General features: G+C 48.4%; 1 protein-coding gene across 1 annotated transcript in view; it reads left to right on the top strand.

Annotated features, from left to right (window-relative positions):
- Window positions 1–20,768, top strand: part of LOC308147617 (activin receptor type-2A-like) — a 32,740-nt gene extending 11,972 nt beyond the window's left edge. The window contains exons 2-11 of the mRNA XM_080519867.1: window positions 4,176–4,383; window positions 4,934–5,070; window positions 6,773–6,927; window positions 15,171–15,314; window positions 15,437–15,580; window positions 17,838–17,983; window positions 18,057–18,171; window positions 18,385–18,523; window positions 18,611–18,741; window positions 18,817–20,768. Coding sequence (XP_080375993.1) covers window positions 4,176–4,383; window positions 4,934–5,070; window positions 6,773–6,927; window positions 15,171–15,314; window positions 15,437–15,580; window positions 17,838–17,983; window positions 18,057–18,171; window positions 18,385–18,523; window positions 18,611–18,741; window positions 18,817–19,011 — 1,514 coding nt within the window. The 3' untranslated portion in view covers window positions 19,012–20,768. The remainder of the gene's footprint in view (window positions 1–4,175; window positions 4,384–4,933; window positions 5,071–6,772; window positions 6,928–15,170; window positions 15,315–15,436; window positions 15,581–17,837; window positions 17,984–18,056; window positions 18,172–18,384; window positions 18,524–18,610; window positions 18,742–18,816) is intronic.

The raw sequence follows: 20,768 nt of genomic DNA on the forward strand, positions 1-20,768 counted from the left end.
GAGGTCCGGTCTTTGTTTCCTGGTGATGAAGTTTGCACGCTCGCTCGTTCAATTCAAACCAATATGAGGCTTAGACGGGGAAATATTGGATTTGCAATTAAAATGAGTGATGGTCGAAGTGTGGGGCAGTTTTAGGGTCTGGGGGCGAAGCAGCAGCAGGAAAACTGGCATTCAAGGAAGGATTCATTCTGCCAAACTTTGGAAACCCTTCTTTAAGGAGATGATTTCTTTTCTCCCCCCCAGGGGCGCATCCCCTCCCAGTCAGCTATTATTATCAATTAAGCAGACATGTTGATTAACACATAGTGGCACGCCGCTGCTTTTATCCACTTTATTTCGTTTCCTTGGTTCATTACTTTGCTTTTACTCTTTTGTTTCACTTGTTTTTGCTCATTTATTTTGACACTGTGACATTCTCATTCAGCGGGTAATGAATTAAATATATGTTACGGGCGTCACTGCAAAGAAAGCGACCTTGCATTAAAAGCACACACACAAAAAACCCAACCTTATTGCAGTAAACAAAGTGAGCCTGCGCCGCTCATGTTTGACATTTCCATGTGTGAAAAGTCTTCCAGAGACAAAGAAGCTTCTCTCTTTATTGCCTCGATATGTGGCTGTGGGTGGAAGCCCTATTGTATGTCCTTGCACAATCGCTGCTGTAGGCTCTGCACTCGGTGACATTATCCGCTTTAGTGAACTCTGAGCTGCGACTTAGTCAGAAGATTGATTTCTCTGCTTTATATCCTTCATATCCGCCATACTGCCGCGCCGCTCTTGCCCACCTTTGGCACACGGCGTGCTAAAGCAGCCGGCCCGGACTGTCACCTCGGTTCAGAGGAGTGATTGATTTGAGCTCTTATTGAGCGGCATTCACACCAGAGTGCTGTATTTGCGGTTCACATGGCTCCCAGCTCTTTCAGGCAGAGTGATACCTGAATGAAGGCCTTCTCAACGGACTCGTTCAGGTGTTACAGAACGTATCTCCTGTCTAATAGTCAAAACTGAAGGTTTACGTTAAGTTTTGAAATGTTGAGCAGTTGCTCTTGTTGTTTTATATTCTCAGAATTGCACTAAGGAAACTTTTCTTCTGTGTTTTTTTAGTTAATAATGAGCTTTATTTGTACCGTCTGTCCCAGGAGGACGACATTGGGTCTACTTCCACCCTATGATGTCATGATGATCCCTTCGTTGTGAAAAATGTACATCAGTTGACATTTTCAGGGTCTTAAATGTGTGTAAAAACCTGGTCTGTCTTGTACGCTAGATTATGTTATATAAATTGTTTATCTCATAGTTTTTCATGTTTGTCAATTTTGCACAAAACATTGATGATGATCACTTAATTATAAATGAAAAGTTAGTTCATCATTTTAGCTGCTCAAGCCCTCATATTTCACTGTATGACATTTGACAGCAAACTGCAGGTTATTCAGTGAAATGTATTTGAATCCTGGATTAATTGATCCCTGCGTTCCAGCACACGGTATTTGTACTGCAGGCTCATTATTCTCAGCTGCTGGTAATGAAGCCGATCCAGGATATCGGGCTTCTCATGACTGCATGTAAAGTAGAAAATACTTATTCCAAGCAGCACAACGCAGCGTCCGTGGGGATCGGCGCTAGCATGGCTAATGCTGCTACACCAGAAGTGGCTAATGAGCCAGCCTCCGCTTTACCGCCACGTAGCGCTCCACCATCAGCGCTTGCAGCTCCGGCCGGGGACCCGGGCGTTCCCCCCCGTCCAGGAAGCAGCCGCATAACAAACCAGGCGCCACACATTGAACACTCTGCTAACGGGCTGATTGGAGTGGATAAACTGGCCGAACACTACTGGAGGTTTTGAAGCTGAGATTCAGACATGATCACAACACGAAGGGGAAAGGGAAGTTGGTTATTTGAGGACGGAAGCGCTCAAGGAAATATCCATTTCCTCATCTCCTCCTGCCTCCAGGTGTCTATTCTCCTGCCCGTCGTTCATCACAGGTCACAGCTCAACCCTCCCCGTGTGGCTGGAGCCCAAACAACCACCTGGAGGCCTGGCCAGCTACCTGGAGGCTCCCGAGAGCAAAGATATATATGTATATTGTTAGCTTCACGGTCTTCAGGGAGCTCTGCAGACGTTTCGTGGTCCTGACAGGACGACCTGCCTTCTCCACCGACTGAGTCTTGCTCGAAGGCTTCTTGGCAGTATCTCACCAGCCGACGCAGAGTTTCTGCTCTGGCGTGTTTCTGAAATCTGTTCAGTGGCCACACAAAGCCCGTCTGCTCTTTCTGGCCACGTTCTGGCAAACTTGTTCTTTTCACGAAGCGCCTTTGTTCTTTCTGATGACCAAACCTGCTGTAACACCGTCACCACCTGATGTCCTGAACATTTCAAACTGATTGTAGTGAACCGCTTCAGCTTTGTGACTGAAACTGTCCATGCCTCTGTCTTCTAAACCTGCTCACATCTTCTTCAGGCTCGTGGGGCTGCAGAGCCACATTTTAGTTTGAAATACAGAATACTGTCTAGCAACAACACCAAGTGTGAACCCGGCCACGAAAGATCCATTTTAGTCCAGAACGAGTCCCTCATATTTAAAATCTTTTCAAAAACTAGTCCAGAACTCGTGAGACCAAGCCAACAGCTTTGATGCCATGAAGATAAAGAGAGAATGTGTTCTTATTATCTGCTGCTTGCCGACCTGAGCTCTGGCCTCTGCGCTGTGGCTCTTTCTTCCAGCATCACTGGGCAGCAGCCGGGACGTTTTCCTCCTCCGGCTCTCTTTGGTTCTTTGTCTTTCCGTCCGTCACACGGCGGCAGCTCAGCAGCACCTGTTGCTATGAAATCGTTCTGGGCTCCACACAAATGGATTTGAGGAGAGAAAATACCGCCGGTGGCGCTCGGGGGCACGGTGACCTCCTCTCGTCTTTCTTCAGCTGTTAATGTCGTTGAAAGAGACGTCGGCTCTTCCCAGGCTCCCCGCGTTGGAATGCTTTACTTAAGCTGCCATTTTATTGAAAAATACATGATATTTCTAAAGTTAACCTCCATTAGCCGAGCTCAGCCCTCGTTTGTGGAAACAGCTGCAGACGTGATCAGACACTAGTCTATTTGATTTCACTTGGTCCTTCACGTCCAGCTCATTACAGAAGAACAGTAGAACAATGACATCATTACTGGTAGACTTGTACTGTATCTGTAGAGACATTCCAAACTCATTTCAGAGCCTTCTCTATTTACCATTTTGTGATGCATTTAGGTTGTTTTGAACTTGAAAACTCTCAGGATCTCTGTGACTTCAGGGCAACACGAAGCAGCTCACATGCCGGGACGCAGGCTTGATTCTGTTGTGCAAACGCCAAGGTATTTTTGGTTGTTTTACAGTTTTCTTCCTAATTCTTCAAATAAAAGAGAGTTCCAAGACAACGGGAACGTTCCCCACGGGGCCATGTTGCGATGAGTGTTTCTACCCAGAATTCCAGACGGGAATAAGTGCAAACGCTGCGTCGTCAGTCAGAGTTTCAAGCTGAACGGGATGTGACTCTGAGAAGTGAAGGTGTGAGGAGAACTGGAACACGGCGCTTCTCAGAAAGACGTGTTGAGCGCTGGAGGCCTCCGACGCAGAGCGGAGGGAAGGCGCAGTGATTGACGGCAGGTTGACGGCGGTCTGAACCGGGCTAAGTCTCTGACAGGTGACGAGAGGCGGAGTGTGGAGCTGTCATGGACTCGTCTCTCTGGATATCACTTTACTGCTGCCTGGCTCGTCGCTACCTCCTTTTCTTCCTCCTCTTCCTCTGCAGCCCTGGATTTTATTGTTCTGCTTGGGGAAAGACTTCATTCTTCATTGGTGTATTGACTCTGAAGCCCTCTGGAAAACACATTGTGTTAGTATGAAATATTTTACTGCCTCGGTATGGCTTTTACTTGGAGACTGTAAAGAAAGTCCTTGCACCAGTTATTGGTACAAAATTAAATGATCTCCGTTGTCAGTGACGGGGCCGCAAAATAACTTTCTCACGTTGTGGTTGTAAATTTCAATTCAGGAGCTGCTTTCAGTCGTTTTTACCTGACAGGAGGTTTGATAGACTCATTTATCTTCCCTGGAAAAAAGTTCACGCTGCATTGATGTTTCCTTTGTAAACTTCAGATTAAAGAGGAAAGTGAAAGTGTGTCCTCTCGTCCTCTCCAGGCGCCATCCTGGGACGCTCGGAGACGCAGGAGTGCGCCTACTACAACTCCAGCTGGGAGAAGGAGCGCACCAACCGCAGCGGCATCGAGCCCTGCTATGGCGATAAGGATAAGCGGCGGCATTGCTTCGCCACGTGGAAGAACGTCTCCGGCGCCGTGGAGGTGGTGAAGCAGGGCTGCTGGCTGGACGACGTCAACTGCTATGACAGGTACGCCGAGGACGGCAGCACACCTTCATTAGCTGCCTAGTAAAGTACCTGCTCTGTTGCCACGAAGCATCGTGGCAACAGTAAAGTGATCAGACGTTAATTCTTAAGCTTTGTTTATTTTAAATCAACCTTAGAGTGTTCGGTGTGACCCAGAAGTGTGTTTTCAGTGCGTCCTGCTGGAGCGCCACCCTGCCCTCTTCTCACGCTTCTCACCCTCGTCTCAAACACTCCTGCCGGGCTGAGCTGCAGCTACCTCTGCTCAGACGGCGCCGCCTCGCCTCCCCCGAGACTCTGGAGCAAGTCGAGGGCGGCTGCCACTTCCTTTGGCTTTTATCTGATGACTGTGTGTGTGTGTGTGTGTTTTGCATAATGTCTTCCGCAGTGTGAGTGGTCATGCTGGTGATGTGATGCATGTGTGCACTCAGAAAAATGAATTGCTGCCATGTCCTCTGAGACAGAGAGAAAGAGAGAGAGAGCGATGCTGCCGCCATGTCCTCTGCAGGAAGCAGTGTGTGTGTGTGTCTCACCTCCAGCGGTGTGTCGTCCACAGTCACGAGTGCGTGGAGAAGAAGGAGAGTCCCGACGTCTTCTTCTGCTGCTGCGAAGGCAACATGTGCAACGAGAAGTTCCTGTACGCGCCTGAACCGCCTTCACTGAGCGACCCTCCGCACCATTCCACCGCCTACAGTACGGACACACACACACACACACACACACACACACACACACACACACACACACACACACACACACACACACACACACACACAGAAGCCGGAATTGAAAATATAATGCTCGTCTTATAAAATAAACAGACAGGAACAAGATGTTTCATAACAGTAGCTTGACGTAATCCTCAGCCTCTCCAGAAGGGACTGAGATCAGGAGCCGCTGTGGTTCAGTGGTTTGACACCCCGTCACAAGGTGGCAGGTTCGATCCCCCGTCTCACCCGGTCCCCCATGTCCTCCCCGTCCTCCTGAACCGGAGGCCGTTCCTCATGGAGAGACAAGCCAAACTAAAAGACGTGTTTACAATAATCTGACCCACATATTCCCTCTGAGCGAGAGAAGGCAAAAACCTGCCTCCAGATATTCTGTACTTTTACTCTCAGTCCAACAGGCCGGTTCCATCAATCTCATCAAATATCAGGATCAATAACAAATCCAGACCCATGCTGTCAGGATGCATCCACATGACTGGATTTAATAAAAACACTCTCACTTCCATCTCTTTTAGCTTTATTACGCCTGTTTTGTTTGTTTCTTTATAATATTCACTGATACTTTTCTCAAAATATTATATTATATCATAAAATCACATGATATTCTTTTTTCTGAACTGGAAGGCAAAATTATCTCAATTATAAATGAAGATATGCTTCAAATATTTGAGTTGATATGATAAGAGAGTAGAAAAGACTTGCAGAACTATTTTAATGATTTGATAGGTTTTGAAAATGTTGTGGATTTATTTACATCTCGGGTCATTTTAATCAATGACACAAGCAACTGGGCTCTCATACTCATCCCACAAATGCATGTTTTTATGGAATCACCTCGACCAGCTCAGTCCTGAGTCTTTGGAATACATCATGTCACGTATGGATGTAATGTCTTCTGTACGTCGGTTTTCCATGACTCCCAGTAGAGATTTGACAGATTTCAGTGTGTGCGAGTGGAACGCGCTGATAAAGCATCTGTGTGTGTGTGTGGAGTGTGGAGTGTGTGTAGCATGTGTCCAGTGCTGCAGGACGGTGGCACCTTGTGGTGGAGCAGCCAGCAGGCGTCACCCGGCCTCCTGCAGGGTCGCTCACAGTTCACTCCTCTGTTATTTTTGGCAGGAGGATTACGTTATGTCACGGGATGGATGTTAATCCTGGTGTGTGTTTGTGTGTGTGTGTGTGTGTGTGTGTGTGTGTTTGTGTGTGTGTTTGTGTTCTTTACTTCTTCACTCATCCCCTCATTGTTCTGTGTTGTATTTGGTGCTGTATAAATAAACTTGAACATTATATCCATTATTCCACAAAGTTGAACTGGTGTGTGTTTTTAGACACTTGATAATATTCTTGCACTCCATGTTTATTTACATCCTTGACATACATAGAAAGACATTAAACCCATATAGATATAAATACATCTGTATGAACTGATTCTTGGGTGAGATGTAGTGTATTTATATTCCTCTCATGTTCTTCCTTTTCTCTGGTCTTTGTTTTTTTCTTGTTATTCGTGCAAGGCACGTTAAAATAGCCGCGTGTACATAATGCATGTCGCAGACTTGTTGAGCTTGACAGCATCTGTAATATTTAAATCGTGTGAGAAGGAGGTGAGTCCTTCGTCTAACCGCGGCGCTCTCTCTCTCTCTCTCCGTCCCTGTTTGACCACACAGCCACCTCCAACCCGTTTTCCCAGAAGCCCCAGCTCTTCAACACTCTGCTCTACATCCTGGTCCCCATCATCGGCCTGGCCGCCGTGGTGCTCTTCTCCTTCTGGATGTGGAGGCATCACAAGCTGGCCTACCCGGCGGCGCTGGTCCCCACACATGTGAGTGTTCACGCCCGGCCCTCAGGGTGGCGCTCTGGGCTCCAGAGGTCACCTGTCAATCGGAGGTGTCCTCTTTCTCCAGAGCTGCTGCCGATACACTTTCTCTTTCTGTCTGTTCAGCCGCGGCTTTTTACTGCATCGGCACTTTGTGTGTTTCCTGGGGAAACATGACCTGTGTGCTCTGGTTGTCCCGACAGGAAGGAAATAGTTAAGACGTGGTGGATTTACTCAGTACTCCACATCAAAAGTAACAAGTAACTTTGTCAAGTTCTTTCTCAGTTTGTCATTATCATGAGTAGCGGACCAGAGGGTGATTTGTCACTGAGCCAGATGGAAGGTCTCTCACTTCCAGCATTCAGATTAACTGAAGAATATTAAACATTCTTTATTTCAGTAAAACAGTCTTCTTAGAATTTAACAAAATAAAATAACAGTAAGAAAAGACATTTTGAAATGCTCTATAATCTGGTGTAAGAGGAGGAAGATGCTCTATAATCTGAGTTACATCTAAAACATGCAGGACGGAGGCCCACCAGGTCCATGGTTGGACACCCATTCATCATATATCTTGTGACAGTTGTATCTGACGAGCAGTTAAGACGTCCACCATGAAGCAGAGATTATTTAGCGAAGCAGCTGTTCGGGGTGGAGAGGAAGAGTCGCTGGTCAGCAGAGCTTCCTGTCCTGGTTCTCGGGGTGAAGAGAAGCCGTGGCGTTTAAGGTTCTGTGTGCAGCAGAAGGCAGCAGGGAAAGAAAGCTGGATTAGTGTAGGACAATGCGTCTCTGCTGCTTCCTCTTTGTTTCTTCCCTCCATGAGTCAACGCTCATTAGCTGCTCCTGTAAAAAGACCTGAGGACTGTTTGAAGCTGGCAGCGCCAGGCGTCGCCTTCTTCATCTCACCTTCAGCTTCACACCGATCTGTTTGATGTGCAGCTCAGGTGTGGTCAGGTCGTGTGAGGACAGTTACCTTTCCTCTCTCCTAGTATTTATTCACTCTCGAGACTTGCTTTCATCCGTCCACACATGAACTGAGGCTGGAGCTTCCAGCTTGATGAGGCCAGACAGTCACCGTGTTGCAGATCCTGTAACACGGTAACACTGCTTCCTGCAGCAGGAGTGAAGGTTTCCAGTAACACACCTCAGACTCTCTCACTGCTGCGTTTAACAGGCTGGAGACACTTCGTGACTTGTAGCTCAATTGTACAGGTTGTCCTGCACAGCGTCCTTCTAGCTGTCCTGCTCACCACATTGAATTCAGACGGCCGTGTGTTTGACAGCTGGAGGCTCAGTGTGAGTTTCTGTAGAAAACGATGCGAGCTGAAAGGTTTTAGTGCTCGTTGCTTATTGACGCTCATTCGTCCAGGTTTCTCTCGCTGCTCAGCGGGAGAAACCTCACATCTCCTCTTCACATCGTTTTCTGGTCGTCGCTTGGATCGGACAGATGCACCAGCCTCAGTAAATCTTTTCCACACGTCTCTCATCCTCCTCCGTGAAAATCCAGCTGTTTCTCTACATTCCTCATAAATGTATCTGCGGTGATAGCGAGGCTGTGTTCGCCCTGCAGCAGCAGAGGAAGAGGAAGAAGAAGAAGAGCTGTATTCTGCTGCTCAGCGGCGGGGAAAGAAAAGCCATGCACAGCCTCCACCGTATGGAAGAGGAGTCAGGGGCCTCTGCATTATTGATGAGGCTTTATATAGGCAAACAAAACTAAACACAGAGACGCTGGCAGCGCTGCCTCTGAGGACGGGGTGGTGGGTGGGAGAGAGGGGAGTGTGGGGGAGGGAGAGAACACAGACATGCAATTCTCTCAACTTAGTTATTGTATTTGCACAGTGCTAAAGCGTAGCAGGGAGCAGATAAAAAGGCAGCGGAAAAACAAGCCGCTAAGAGGCTTATGAAGCATCTTATCTGGAAACAGATAAATGAATAAATAAACCACATAAAACAAGGTCCAAAAAGACTGGATCAGATAACAAATGCAGGAAGAATAACATCGAAAAGACTCATGGGAATAAAATGAAATAAAATAGCCTGTGTGTGTGTGTGTGTGTGTGTGTGTGTGTGTGTGTGTGTGTGTGTGTGTGTGTGTGTGTGTGTGTGTGTGTGTGTGTGTGTGTGTGTGTGTGTGTGTGTGTGTGTGTGTGTGTGTGTGTGTGTGTGTGTGTGTGTGTGTGTGTGTGTGTGTGTGTGTGTGTGTGCGCGCGCGCGTGCGTGTCGCTGCACAAGGACAGGTAGAACAAAAAGGAGGTCACTCACACAGGAAGGTATTTAACGGTCACCTCATATGCATTTCTGAAAGGAGGTGATGCAGTAAACTCCACCCGCCTGCTCCATCCAGGCAGAGGAAACAAACCAATGTTTTTGTGTCCACCGCTTTTTTCTCCAGTTGATTAAACCAGGTTGTTTTTCAATGTAGAAGATGGAGAGATCCATCGAGAGGAGAGAGATTGATGCAACAGGCGGGCAGATATAGAAGGATTTATTTCTATCCACCTTGTTTTTTCTTGGGGATTGCAGTTGAAAAATGTGATTTTGTGCTGCACCAGGGGCTGTATCAACATCATCAACAACAACAACAACAACAGAGGTGACTGTGACAATCAGTCAAATCGCTCAGTCGTCAAGGACAGTTTCAAGCATCTTCCTCCTCTAACATCAGATTATAGAGCATCTTCCTCCTCTAACATCAGATTATAGAGCATCTTCCTCCTCTAACATCAGGTTATAGAGCATCTTCCTCCCCTAACATCAGATTATAGAGCATCTTCCTCCTCGAACATCAGATTATAGAGCATCTTCCTCCTCTAACACCCGATTATAGAGCATCTTCATCCCCTAACATCAGATTATAGAGCATCTTCCTCCAACACCAGATTATAGAGCATCGTCCTCCTCTAACACCCGATTATAGAGCATCTTCCTCCCCTAACATCAGATTATAGAGCATCTTCCTCCAACACCAGATTATAGAGCATCTTCCTCCTCTAACACCCGATTATACAGCATCTTCCTCCCCTAACATCAGATTATAGAGCATCTTCCTCCTCTAACATCAGAATATAGAGTGTGTGTGTGTGTGTGTGTGCCGGCTGCAGCAGTGAGTCTGGAGCTCTGCGTCACTCTGAGCTCATTTAATCTAAATCCCTAATTAAAACGAGTGGAAATGTGATTATGCCATAAACGGCTGCAGATGAAGACGTAACTGCTTTAATAGCACTTTCATGCAAACAATGACGAGTAACTGCAGGTTTGGTTTTAAACAACAATTACTACATGAAGTTTCTCTGCAGTGATTAACTAGAAAAGGAAAGTCATCAGGCCTTAACGATGAGTTTTGTGTGAAGCTAATGAAACACACAGTCTCCACGATGCTCCTTAATGACCATGATTGGATCCATTATCACGACTCTGCTCTCTAATCTGACGAGTGAAGAAGCAAAAGCTCCCTTCGACTTCCCTCCAGCAGCCTGACCACATATTTGTACTGAAAATAAATAGTACTGTTTGAGGTTGTGTACTTGAGTACACACTCAGGACTCAAGTTCAAAACCAGGATGGAAAACTGGTCCCGTCCCAATATAAAGTACTTTTATTGTCCACTCTGGACTGAAAATACATCCGAGGAATCAGAGATGAGAAGATATTGTTTTTAATATTTTATTATTGTTTCAAAAACAGTTCAACAATATTCAGTCTATAAAGCAGGAAGTTGGTTAATGTCAGAAACTGTCCTCACATTGAGATTCTCACGTTGAGATTCTCACGTTGAGATTCTGACATTGAGATTCTCACGTTGAGACATGAATTCCAGTGTGAACTGCTGAAGACTCTGCACAACAGTCTCACCCTGTCACGACCATCACGGATCATCATGGCTGCGTATTTACCACCAAGTCTCCATTATTCACACCTCTCTCTCTCTCTCTCTCTCACACACACACACACACAGTTTCTCCGTCTCCTGTTAAATGAAAGCTGAAGTCCAGATCACATGTTGTCAGCAGAGGTAATTAGATAGAGATTGTACGTGCAGGCCTTAATAGCTGGTATGTGTCTTCACATAATGATCTATTTTCAATGTTTGTGACAGTAGATGGCGCCGTGACAGGTCACGTCAGTATTTACTGAGCTGTGAGGGATTCTGGGTCAGAATAAGTGATGAAGCGCCGCCAAGCAGACCAGTTGGTTCTGCTCAGTCTTTCAAAAGCAAGATCATTAATTCAGCCCCAAAACTAACATGCAGTTCCTTACAAAGGTCCTGTAATCCAGAATACTGTCACTTCCTTGTAACTGCAGATCCTCCTCTGCTCCACGTAACTCCTGAAAAGCTGTGAGCACTTAATTCTCTGAGCCGTTTCCTGACTGAGAGTCACAGTCGTGACCTCTGGAGCAAATCTACAAGCAGTAAATCTAAAACGAGCAAGAAGAGCGTAATGAAAGGAAAGTGTGTGTCGAGGAGTGAAGTCCTTCACTTCCTGGTGAGGTTGTTGTTCATGTGTCCATCAGAGCTTGTGTCTGATTCATGCCTCAGTCGGCAGGATGTCAAGCAGTATATTCTTTCCTTTTCTACATTATTCAGTGTTTTCCGTTGCTCTGTGTGAGAGCCATCATTGGATCATGCTTATTAACCCTTTGTGTGCGCCATGCGGCTGCCTGGTGCTTCCTGGCCGTGGCCTCTGGAAGAACCAGGAGGCTGTTCAGGGGCGACGCCTCTGTTTCACCCGCTGACCGACAGAAAGTAGCAATAATTTCTCTGTTTGCTTCCTGTGTTCCTCTTCAACCAGCACGCCTTTCACATTATGGTGGAGGTAAGAGCAGTTTAACTGTTGAAGTCCAAGCACTGTTAGTTTTCTCCCTGTTTTGGGTTCAGAGTTTGGTATGAATTCTCCACCTCAATCCCAGACCACCTTTTTATTTCTTTATTTTTCCACCATGTCTTGCTCACTTGGTTCGTGAAACATTTCTGTCTGTTGTTTTTGGTGCCTGGGTTAATTGCATGGATGGATGTCTTCTTTTTGTGTGTCCCTGCTGGAATCGTCCTGTGCATGGTGGAACACGGCCAACGCAGCTCTGAATGCAGCCCTTATTTTTTTATGTTCTGTATGAATGTCCACCTGTACTGTGTGTGATGTGACCCACTTTCCCTCAGCCACTGGACTGATGGCTGGCCGCGGCGCCGCGTTGCTTCCAGCTGCAGCCCGACGAGGCCTGCACATACATTCTGCATAAGCAGGAGCGTCGCTGCTTATCTGGAAGCCTTGCTTAATGTAGGGCTGCAGACTCCAGACCAGCGTGGCGCTAAACTCTCAGCAGTTCAGACTCGGCGTTGTTTTCTGAGGACGGCTGCAGCCTGAAGTGTCGCTCAGATGTCATTTAGGTTTTCATAAAGACGTGAAGGCCTGAAGGACCAGCCTGGTCTAACAGGTGAAGGTGTAACCCGACGAGGCCATGGGAGACGGTTGAGGGTTGGGAAGAACGGCGTGAGGCAGCAGATTTTACTTTCCGGTTTCCTGCGCTGTGCTGACTGAGTGTAATGCTCCACGGCACCCTGCCATCGGACAAAGATCCAGTGACTCCCCCGAGAGACGCAGCCCCACCAGCCCAGACCAGACAATCCAGAAGGTAGAAGGCATCCTGCTGGATCTCATCCTCCTCACTTTGATTTCCGTCGGCCATAACATTATGACCACTGGCATGAGGAGTGAATGATCACGGTGCAGATCCAACCACTGTCGGTCTGAGAGGCAGCACAGGTCGTCCACCAGCACAGGTCGTCCACCAGCACAGGTCGTCCACCAGCACAGGTCTGCTGCGGGGTCTGGTGGATCAGGTGTGTCTGCAGCTCACCTGAGGACTGGAGGCTGAGCTGGCGGAGCCTCTACCAGGAATCTGGAGAGACAGAGTCAGATCTGAGCGGAGATCCGGTCTTACTGAGCTGGAATGTGTTCCTTCATGCTGATGATGTCGTACCACAACAACAACAACAACGAGGTGCCTGTTCCATCAGACTGCACAGCGAAACGAGAGCAGAACTCTAGTTCTTCCTCCTGCTAGGAGCTCTGATGCCTTCAGTTTTGTTTTTACAAGCTCATTGAGGCCATGAATGACACAAGTCCTTCAATTATACCTTATTGTTAAAAACACAGTCAGAATTGAAAAGGTTGCATTATCGGGCACAATGAGCAGAAACTTGAAAAGAGAAGTGGCCACGTGAATCGGCCGCTTCAGAAACCAGAGGCTGGAATACAACAGGCCACGTGAATACAAGGAGCAGAATTAGAATCGTACAGCAACTCTTAAGACTGGAGGCGTCATCGATGAACTAAAACTGATCCCCTCACTTCTTTCTTATGTTTGGAAGTCCTGAAATAAGAAGTGTGGCTCCGTTTTCATCCTCATTTATGGTCACATGAACGTCTTCGTGTCAGTCGCTGGTGGATGTCGTGACCAGGAGTTTTCCTCTTGTGGGCGGAGCCTCCCTCCAGACTGATTCTGGAGACATGGTGGACATCGTCTCCACCTTGGAGCTGAGAGCCGGGCTGGCCAGGATCTGAACCTTAACGGGGGAAACCACTGTTTATACTCTCTTGGTTTTAATGTGGAATAGATCTTCACACTTTAAAGCTGCAGCACGTAACGACTCTTCTGACCACTGTGTGGCAGCACTGAGGGTTTTCTTAGTTTCTAGACTTTTTGAATTGTTTCTGCCCTGGCTTGTTGGGTCGATCACAGGTTCAAACCCCGACAGGATAGCGTCTCGTTGTGGTGGAAATTAATGGCTCTCTCAGCTTCAAACCACAGAACATGCAAACCCCACTCAGAAAGGCCCAGCTGGTATTTGAAGTCATGATTTTCTCCCTGTGAGGAGGCGAACCACTGGTCCACCGCGCCGCCCCATCAGGGACCTTTAATGAGAATACAGCAGGACGTATCCAGTCCAGTTATGTGACGGTCGATTTATAACCAGAACAAAGTTTATTTTCTGAGTTTACAATGTGGGATTGTTGATAATGTAAATATCATGTCAACTCATTCCCAATGTTTGACTTTACTTGTAGTGACGCTGTGAAACGAGACTTTCCAGGTTTTCCAGACCAAAACTCATGAACACGTTTCTTCCCATCTTCATCTTGGTTTATATTCCTTCTGTCTGTGTGTCAGAGGATCTGGAGGTTTTTATAGTTTGACGAGGCTCAGTGTGTGTGTGGAGGGAGAGGGGGGTCCGGGGGGGGGGGGGTCCAGGGGGGCCTCAGGGTCTCCAGACTTGCTTCAGTTCAAGTGAAAACATGACGACAGGCAGCAGTGTGTGTTTCTTGTTCAGTGACAGCGGCAGCGATACTGAGACATGAAGAGAAGTCTGGATTTTACAGCAGCGGATCTGGTTTCATCAAAGGCCATCATTCATGTGCTCGTCTTCCTCCTCTTCCTCCTTCTTTTATCATGTGGAAATGTGACTCCTGCTGCATGCTTCTTTAAACCTGTCTGTCTCTCACTCTGTCTCTCTCCCACTCTGTCCTTGTTCTCTCTCTCTCTCTCTCTCTCTCTCGCCCCCCTCTCTATCCATGCTCTCCCTCTCTCTTCCCCCCCTCTCTCTGTCCTTGCTCGCCCTCAGTGTGAAGTCACATGTGAAAGTGATCACTTTAATCCTGATCACCAGCTGTGTTTAACCTACTTTACGTTTGGATCACTTGGCTTCACTCGCTCCACTTGTGTTTGTGTGGATTAGCATGAATCCAGAGCGCACGCATGACCTTTGACCTGCCAGGTTTGGACTCCGCGGCTCTTTTCCATCCTGTCGCACACTTCCACTCATTTTTCTGTTTTTTTCCTTCCCTGCTCTCGGGATTCAAATTGGAAAGCGTCCAGTTACAAGCCGGCTTCAGTAAACTCAAGCCACCCTGAGGGTTTGAATTGAATTTAAAATGGAGGAAACCTTGTTATGCCGAGTCCTCGGAGCCTTTAAACATTACTAAACATCAAGACGCACATCTACACGTATGAGCTACACAACTGTCAATTAGGAGAATCATGACCATTTCATGGCGTTGGCATTTCAAAATAAAACCTACTCAGTGAAGAGTCTCTCGGTAAAAGTTTTCACAAGTGAAGGTGGGAGAACTTGTGCTTTAAACTCCTCAGGCAGGCTGAGTCTAAACCTCTGATCACCCTCATTTCTGATGTCATGCTCTTATTCTGTCCAACAAGGAGTTGAAGATGAGCTCTTCTCTTCCCTCTGTCTGCAGGACCCCGGACCCTCGCCCCCGTCCCCCCTGCTGGGACACAAGCCGCTGCAGCTGATCGAGGTGAAAGCCAGGGGGCGCTTCGGCTGCGTGTGGAAGGCCCAGCTGCTGAACGACTACGTGGCCGTGAAGATCTTCCCCATTCAGGTATCAGTGTGGGCGTTAGTGGGGCTTCAGTCGGAGGAACCGAGGAGGAGGAGGAGGAGGAGGAGGAGGAGGAGGAAGGCTCCAGGCATGAAGGTTTGGTGACGATGTGATCTGCTGTGCAGGACAAGCTGTCGTGGCAGAACGAGTACGAGATCTACAGCGTGAACGGCATGAAGCATGAAAACATCCTCCACTTCATCTGCGCCGAGAAGAGGAACAACAACCTGGACCTGGAGCTGTGGCTCATCACTGCCTACCACGACAAGGTGACCACTTCCTGAGAATGACAAGTAACTAGTTACTAGGTCAGCGTAGCTGAACTCCAGTTAACGGTCAGTTTCTGGTGACGCTCGCAATGAAGCTCCTCAACCTCTTTTCATCAGAGGAGCCTTTCACATGAGATAGTCTGGGACTCGTTCACCTGGGAGGGGGCGGAGCCAAGAATGTCCACCCCTTCATCTGGTTGGGTGGCGTTCACGTTCACGTGGAAAAGCTCATGCAGTTACACCAGCTGCTGTTTGGGGGCGCTGTCACCTGAAACAAACACTGACCAGAGAGGAAGTACAGAAGAAACGCGGCTCATCGATTGACAAAGGATGAGGAAGCAACATGAAGTACTTAAGTATTTACAGCGTAGAGTGGTGTAAATGGTCATTTAAATAAAATAAAATCAAATAATATACATATTGGCACATTCACAGTGGCAGTACAGGGAAAGCAACACACCGCTGATCCATTCCACAGTCCTGACTGTCTGTCCAGTTTGGCTGCACAAAGATCCACACCACACACTTTATTTCCCCTGCAAGTGAAGGAAAGAAGTGGATATTTTGTCAGGACGTGACAGAATATTGATGTTTTGCAGCAGCTTCAGCTTTGAGCAGCGGTTTGTGTTCATGTGAACCACCACCATCTCTGCAGAGCTGAAACCTCCACAACTTGACGATGTGGATTGAGTCTGGTGCCCGAGGAGCTGAGCTGGAACCACAATGTGCTTCATGCTGTTATTTATTTGTTGGTATTTCTATTCATAAGCCCTGATTATGCAGACAGCCGGGGTTGAGGCCGTGTTAGGCCTGCTGCGCTCCACTCCGCCTCTCCTGGAGCTTTTTAAAGTGCTCTGTGTTTTGAGGGTCATTACTGGAGGAGTGCAGTGACTCTGCTTCGCCTCACTTGCTTCAATCTTTCCTGCCAGACCCAGAATTGGAGTCTCACTTGCTTAAAAAGCCTCTTTCCTGTGTGAATGAAGTTTGAAAAATTAAAGGCTGTGGGTGTGTCGGTGTATCCTCACCCCGAGAGGAGGACTGAGCTCAGTAGCCTCTCTCCAGGAAGACGTACACCTGGAGCCTGGTGCAGGTTTTGTTAAGCCCGAGCTGCAGTTGAGCCACCGTGCAGTGGCGTTCCTCCTCCTGGATATCTGAGTGTAGCTCGGCGGCGGCAGGATTTCAGACTTCCTCGTCTCCTTAACGGCTGAATTGTGCTCCATGTTTGTTGCATCTAAGCAGCTTTATGCATTAAGCTCTGCAGCGGTGGCGTGCAGCTCCACGGAGCTCCCTGTATCTTAATCTGTCCCTGTGTTGACGGTGTGGACACGGAGGCCCCCCCGGTGGAGAACGCCTTCATTCGATTGGTGATTTGTATTTTCACACTTTGTGCCGGAGCTGAGCCAGGCTGGAAAAACACAACGTGCAGGTATTAACATGCACACTGGAAAGCATTTCTGTGTGTCCCGGAGCTGAGCTGCTGAGTGGAAACGATTTGTTCGAGAGCGGTCTGCCCCCCGATGGCCATTCTGTGTTACTGCAGCCGTCTGTGGCCTTGCCAGAAGTGACCTTGTATTGCATTGACATACATTATGTAAGAACAAAGATGGTGTATGAAGGATAAGGACGCAAAGGGATGCTGCCTGCATGCTCACCTGGATATCTTTTCTGTTCCAATCTGACCTTCCTGCTCATTTCATTTGATATCAAAGCAAAGAATGTGAAAATGTTGAATGTTGTTATTATTATAGGATTTGCAAAAACAAGGTAAGACATTTGGACACGGCATAATGGCACAAAAACTCTGCTCCATTTATAGACTAAAGAATTAAAGATCAGCAAATAAGCAATCAGCCGATTAGAGATTGAAGCTTTTTTTATTTTTTAATGAGCAACAGCAGCTCGACATTTAAATCTTCATGACTGCTTTGATGTGAGGGAGTGCATCAGTATGTCTCATACACAGACTTGTTCCAGAGGCGGGAATCATTATTAACATCTCATTCACTCTTCTCTCTTCACACTAGTGAATGTACTTGTGTGGCAGTGTATTGTATAAACCGTTCAGCCCAATTGATCATATATGGAAATCCCCCCGAGAGCGAGAGGTTGTCTTGTATTGTTCAGCTGAGTTCTCATCACAGGAGCTGCAGCACAGAGACGAACCTGCTCAGAAACACAGACGTTTAGGAAGCAGCCAGGATGAAGAGATCCTGCAGACAATAGAAGTGTTTGCTCACACTGGGTGTCTCTGGTCCAGGGCTCCCTGACGGACTACCTGAAGGCCAACGTGGTGTCCTGGAACGAGCTGTGCTACATCACCCAGACGGCGGCCCGCGGCCTGGCCTACCTCCACGAAGACATCCCGGGACACAAGGACGGACACAAGCCGTCCATCGCCCACCGGTGAGGACCGGTCCACCGCGTGGACACTGGACTCGTCTCGCCTCCTTTAACTTTCTACTTTTTTGTGCTTCAGGGACATCAAGAGCAAGAACCTGCTGCTGAAGAGCAACCTGACGGCCTGCGTGGCCGACTTCGGCCTCGCGCTCAAGTTCGAGGCTGGAAAATCAGCCGGCGACACACATGGACAGGTACACAGAGCACCACGAGGACGTCGCGGTCTTCTGACGGTCATGTGACGTTACGCTCCTGTAGTTGGTTCACCTGGAAGCAGCTGGGTGGTTCAGGCACACAGTCTCTTTGGCCAGCTCTTTATTTCCCCCCACCAAGGGGGTCCTGGACTGCAGGCCAGGGTCCTCTGGTCTGTGGACGCTCCTGACCTTTGACCCGGTGTCGTCCCGCAGGTGGGAACGCGTCGCTACATGGCTCCTGAGGTCCTGGAGGGCGCCATCAACTTCCAGCGCGACTCCTTCCTGCGTATCGACATGTACGCCTTCGGCCTGGTGCTCTGGGAGCTGGCGGCTCGCTGCACCGCGGCGGACGGTGAGCACACACACACACACACACACACACACACACACACACACTCACACACACATGCACAGGGTTGACGGTAGTTGTGTGCTCCAGGGCCGGTGGATGAGTACATGCTGCCGTTCGAGGAGGAGGTGGGGCAGCACCCGTCGCTGGAGGACATGCAGGAGGTGGTGGTGCATAAGAAGCTGCGGCCCTGCCTACGGGACTGCTGGCAGAAACACGCAGTGAGTTTGTGTTTGAGCTCTTGAGCTCCACTGTGATTGGCTGCTGCCGCTGCTCACCCCCCCCCGTCCCCCCAGGGTCTGGCCATGCTGTGTGAGACCATCGAGGACTGCTGGGACCACGAGGCCGAGGCCCGCCTGTCGGCCGGCTGCGTGGAGGAGCGCATCGGCCAGATGCAGCGCCAGGCCCCCGTCATCGGCCCCGAGGAGATCGTCACTGTGGTTACCATGGTGACCAACGTGGACCTCCCGCCCAAGGAGTCCAGCTTATGATGGGCCGAGCCGCCGGTACCGAGCCGTCAGAACACGGATCAGCAGGAGGGCAGATGTGGCCGGCCCTGGTTGGTTGGCCCAGTCCTGGTTTCTTCTACTTCTTTGGGTTTTTTTTCTTCTTTTTCCTCTTTTTGTTTTGTTTGTTTTTCCTCCTTTTAAGTGCGGGCCGCTACTCACGTTCAGGAAACCGCCGGCGCCCGCCTCACGCCTCCGTTACACCGCCTCCTCCCGAGAAGCGTGCCTGAGGATTCAGACTCTGGCCTCCAGAGCTTTCAGGATATTCTCAGTGTTCAGTGACATACAGCGCCACGACAGACGTTTTTCCTCATGTATTGTTTTTACACACACACACACACACGTATACACACACGCACGCACACACACAGGAGGGCGATGTGTCCTGCTCGATTTTTCTACGGAGAGAGGAGATCTTGCAGAGGAATTTCACAGAACTCTCAGTGCATTTTAATGTAAAAAGTTAAAAAAAAAAAAAAAAAAGACGAGCGCCGGGCTCTCCATACCTTTGCTGTTTTCTCGTGTGCGTTTTTTGAAGAAACGACTATCGTTCTGCCAATAAGCAAACGGCTTCTGAATGTTCATAGTGTAATGCTGCTGTACATAGTGTATCATGGACCCAGACTACTTGGTAATCAAGCTTATTTTAGAGGGGGAAGGGTGGAGGGGGGTCCATTTTCAAGCATTACGATGATTTAAAAAAAAAAAAAAAAAAAACCATAAACCTCCTTCAACCAGGTATACCTCAGTTCAGATGGACACAGTTTAAATTAGTCACGGTCTCCATGACCTCTGAAGCCTCGACCCACTCGGCCTCACGACCCCGTTTCCTCTCTCTGGATCCCTCTTCTACTCCGGTTCAGATCGGGGATCAAATCGCCCCACACACCATGAAGTGGTCATTTACAGTGATTTTCCCGTTTTGGTTTGCAGCGTCAGCAGCGTGAACAGGAGCTCTCTGACGCACTCGGAACCAACCAGTCGAACTCTTTTCTTTTGTTATTCTGTGAATCGGTTCTGTGTCGTGATTCTATTTAGGAACTTGAACAAATTCAGTCACCCGCCATGTTTGCTTGAGCGAAGGCGTCGCGACTGGGAGTCCCGGGCTTCACGTTGGAGGTGCACCTGTGTTTAGCTGAGCCAGCTTGCTTTTTCGTTTGATTGCACACATCTTTTTCATTTCTCCTGCTCTCTTTTGACACACCTCAGGAATCTTTGCTACTCGCCTCCCTCACCTCCTCCCTCCCTCTCTCTCTCCCCCTCTGGCCTCCTTCGTCTCTCTCCTCTGTCTGCGTCGCCTCGTCTCGCCTGGTGGGGGCGCCGCCTCGCTCCCACTGGGGAAGTTGAACATTCTACGGCGTCCGTTCGCTCCAAAGCCCAGCAGGGGTTCCATTTCTGTCACGTGTGTTTTTTCCACCAGGAAAGTTTGGAAAAGTGGGAAAAATACATGTGAATGGCGTTGAAGACCTTCAAGAAAGTAATGTCACGTCACGCAGAATGAGAATTTTTTTAATGATGAAAACCATTTGGACTTATAGAAACCATGTGGGAACTAAAAAATCTAATTAGTGAGTCGTTTGAGAGGAAGAACAGACGAATGATGAGACGGTTTTCATCAGTGGAGCGCTCAGTAACCTGCTGGGTGAAGGATCTGGGTAATCTTTACCAGTATTATCTCACCCCCCCGTGTCCTGGACTGAAGAACCCGCCGTGGTGCCGTCGACCCCGCCAGCCGAGACGAG

The sequence above is a fragment of the Blennius ocellaris genome (assembly GCF_963422515.1).
Source record: "Blennius ocellaris genome assembly, chromosome: 24".
NCBI lineage: Eukaryota > Metazoa > Chordata > Actinopteri > Blenniiformes > Blenniidae > Blennius > Blennius ocellaris.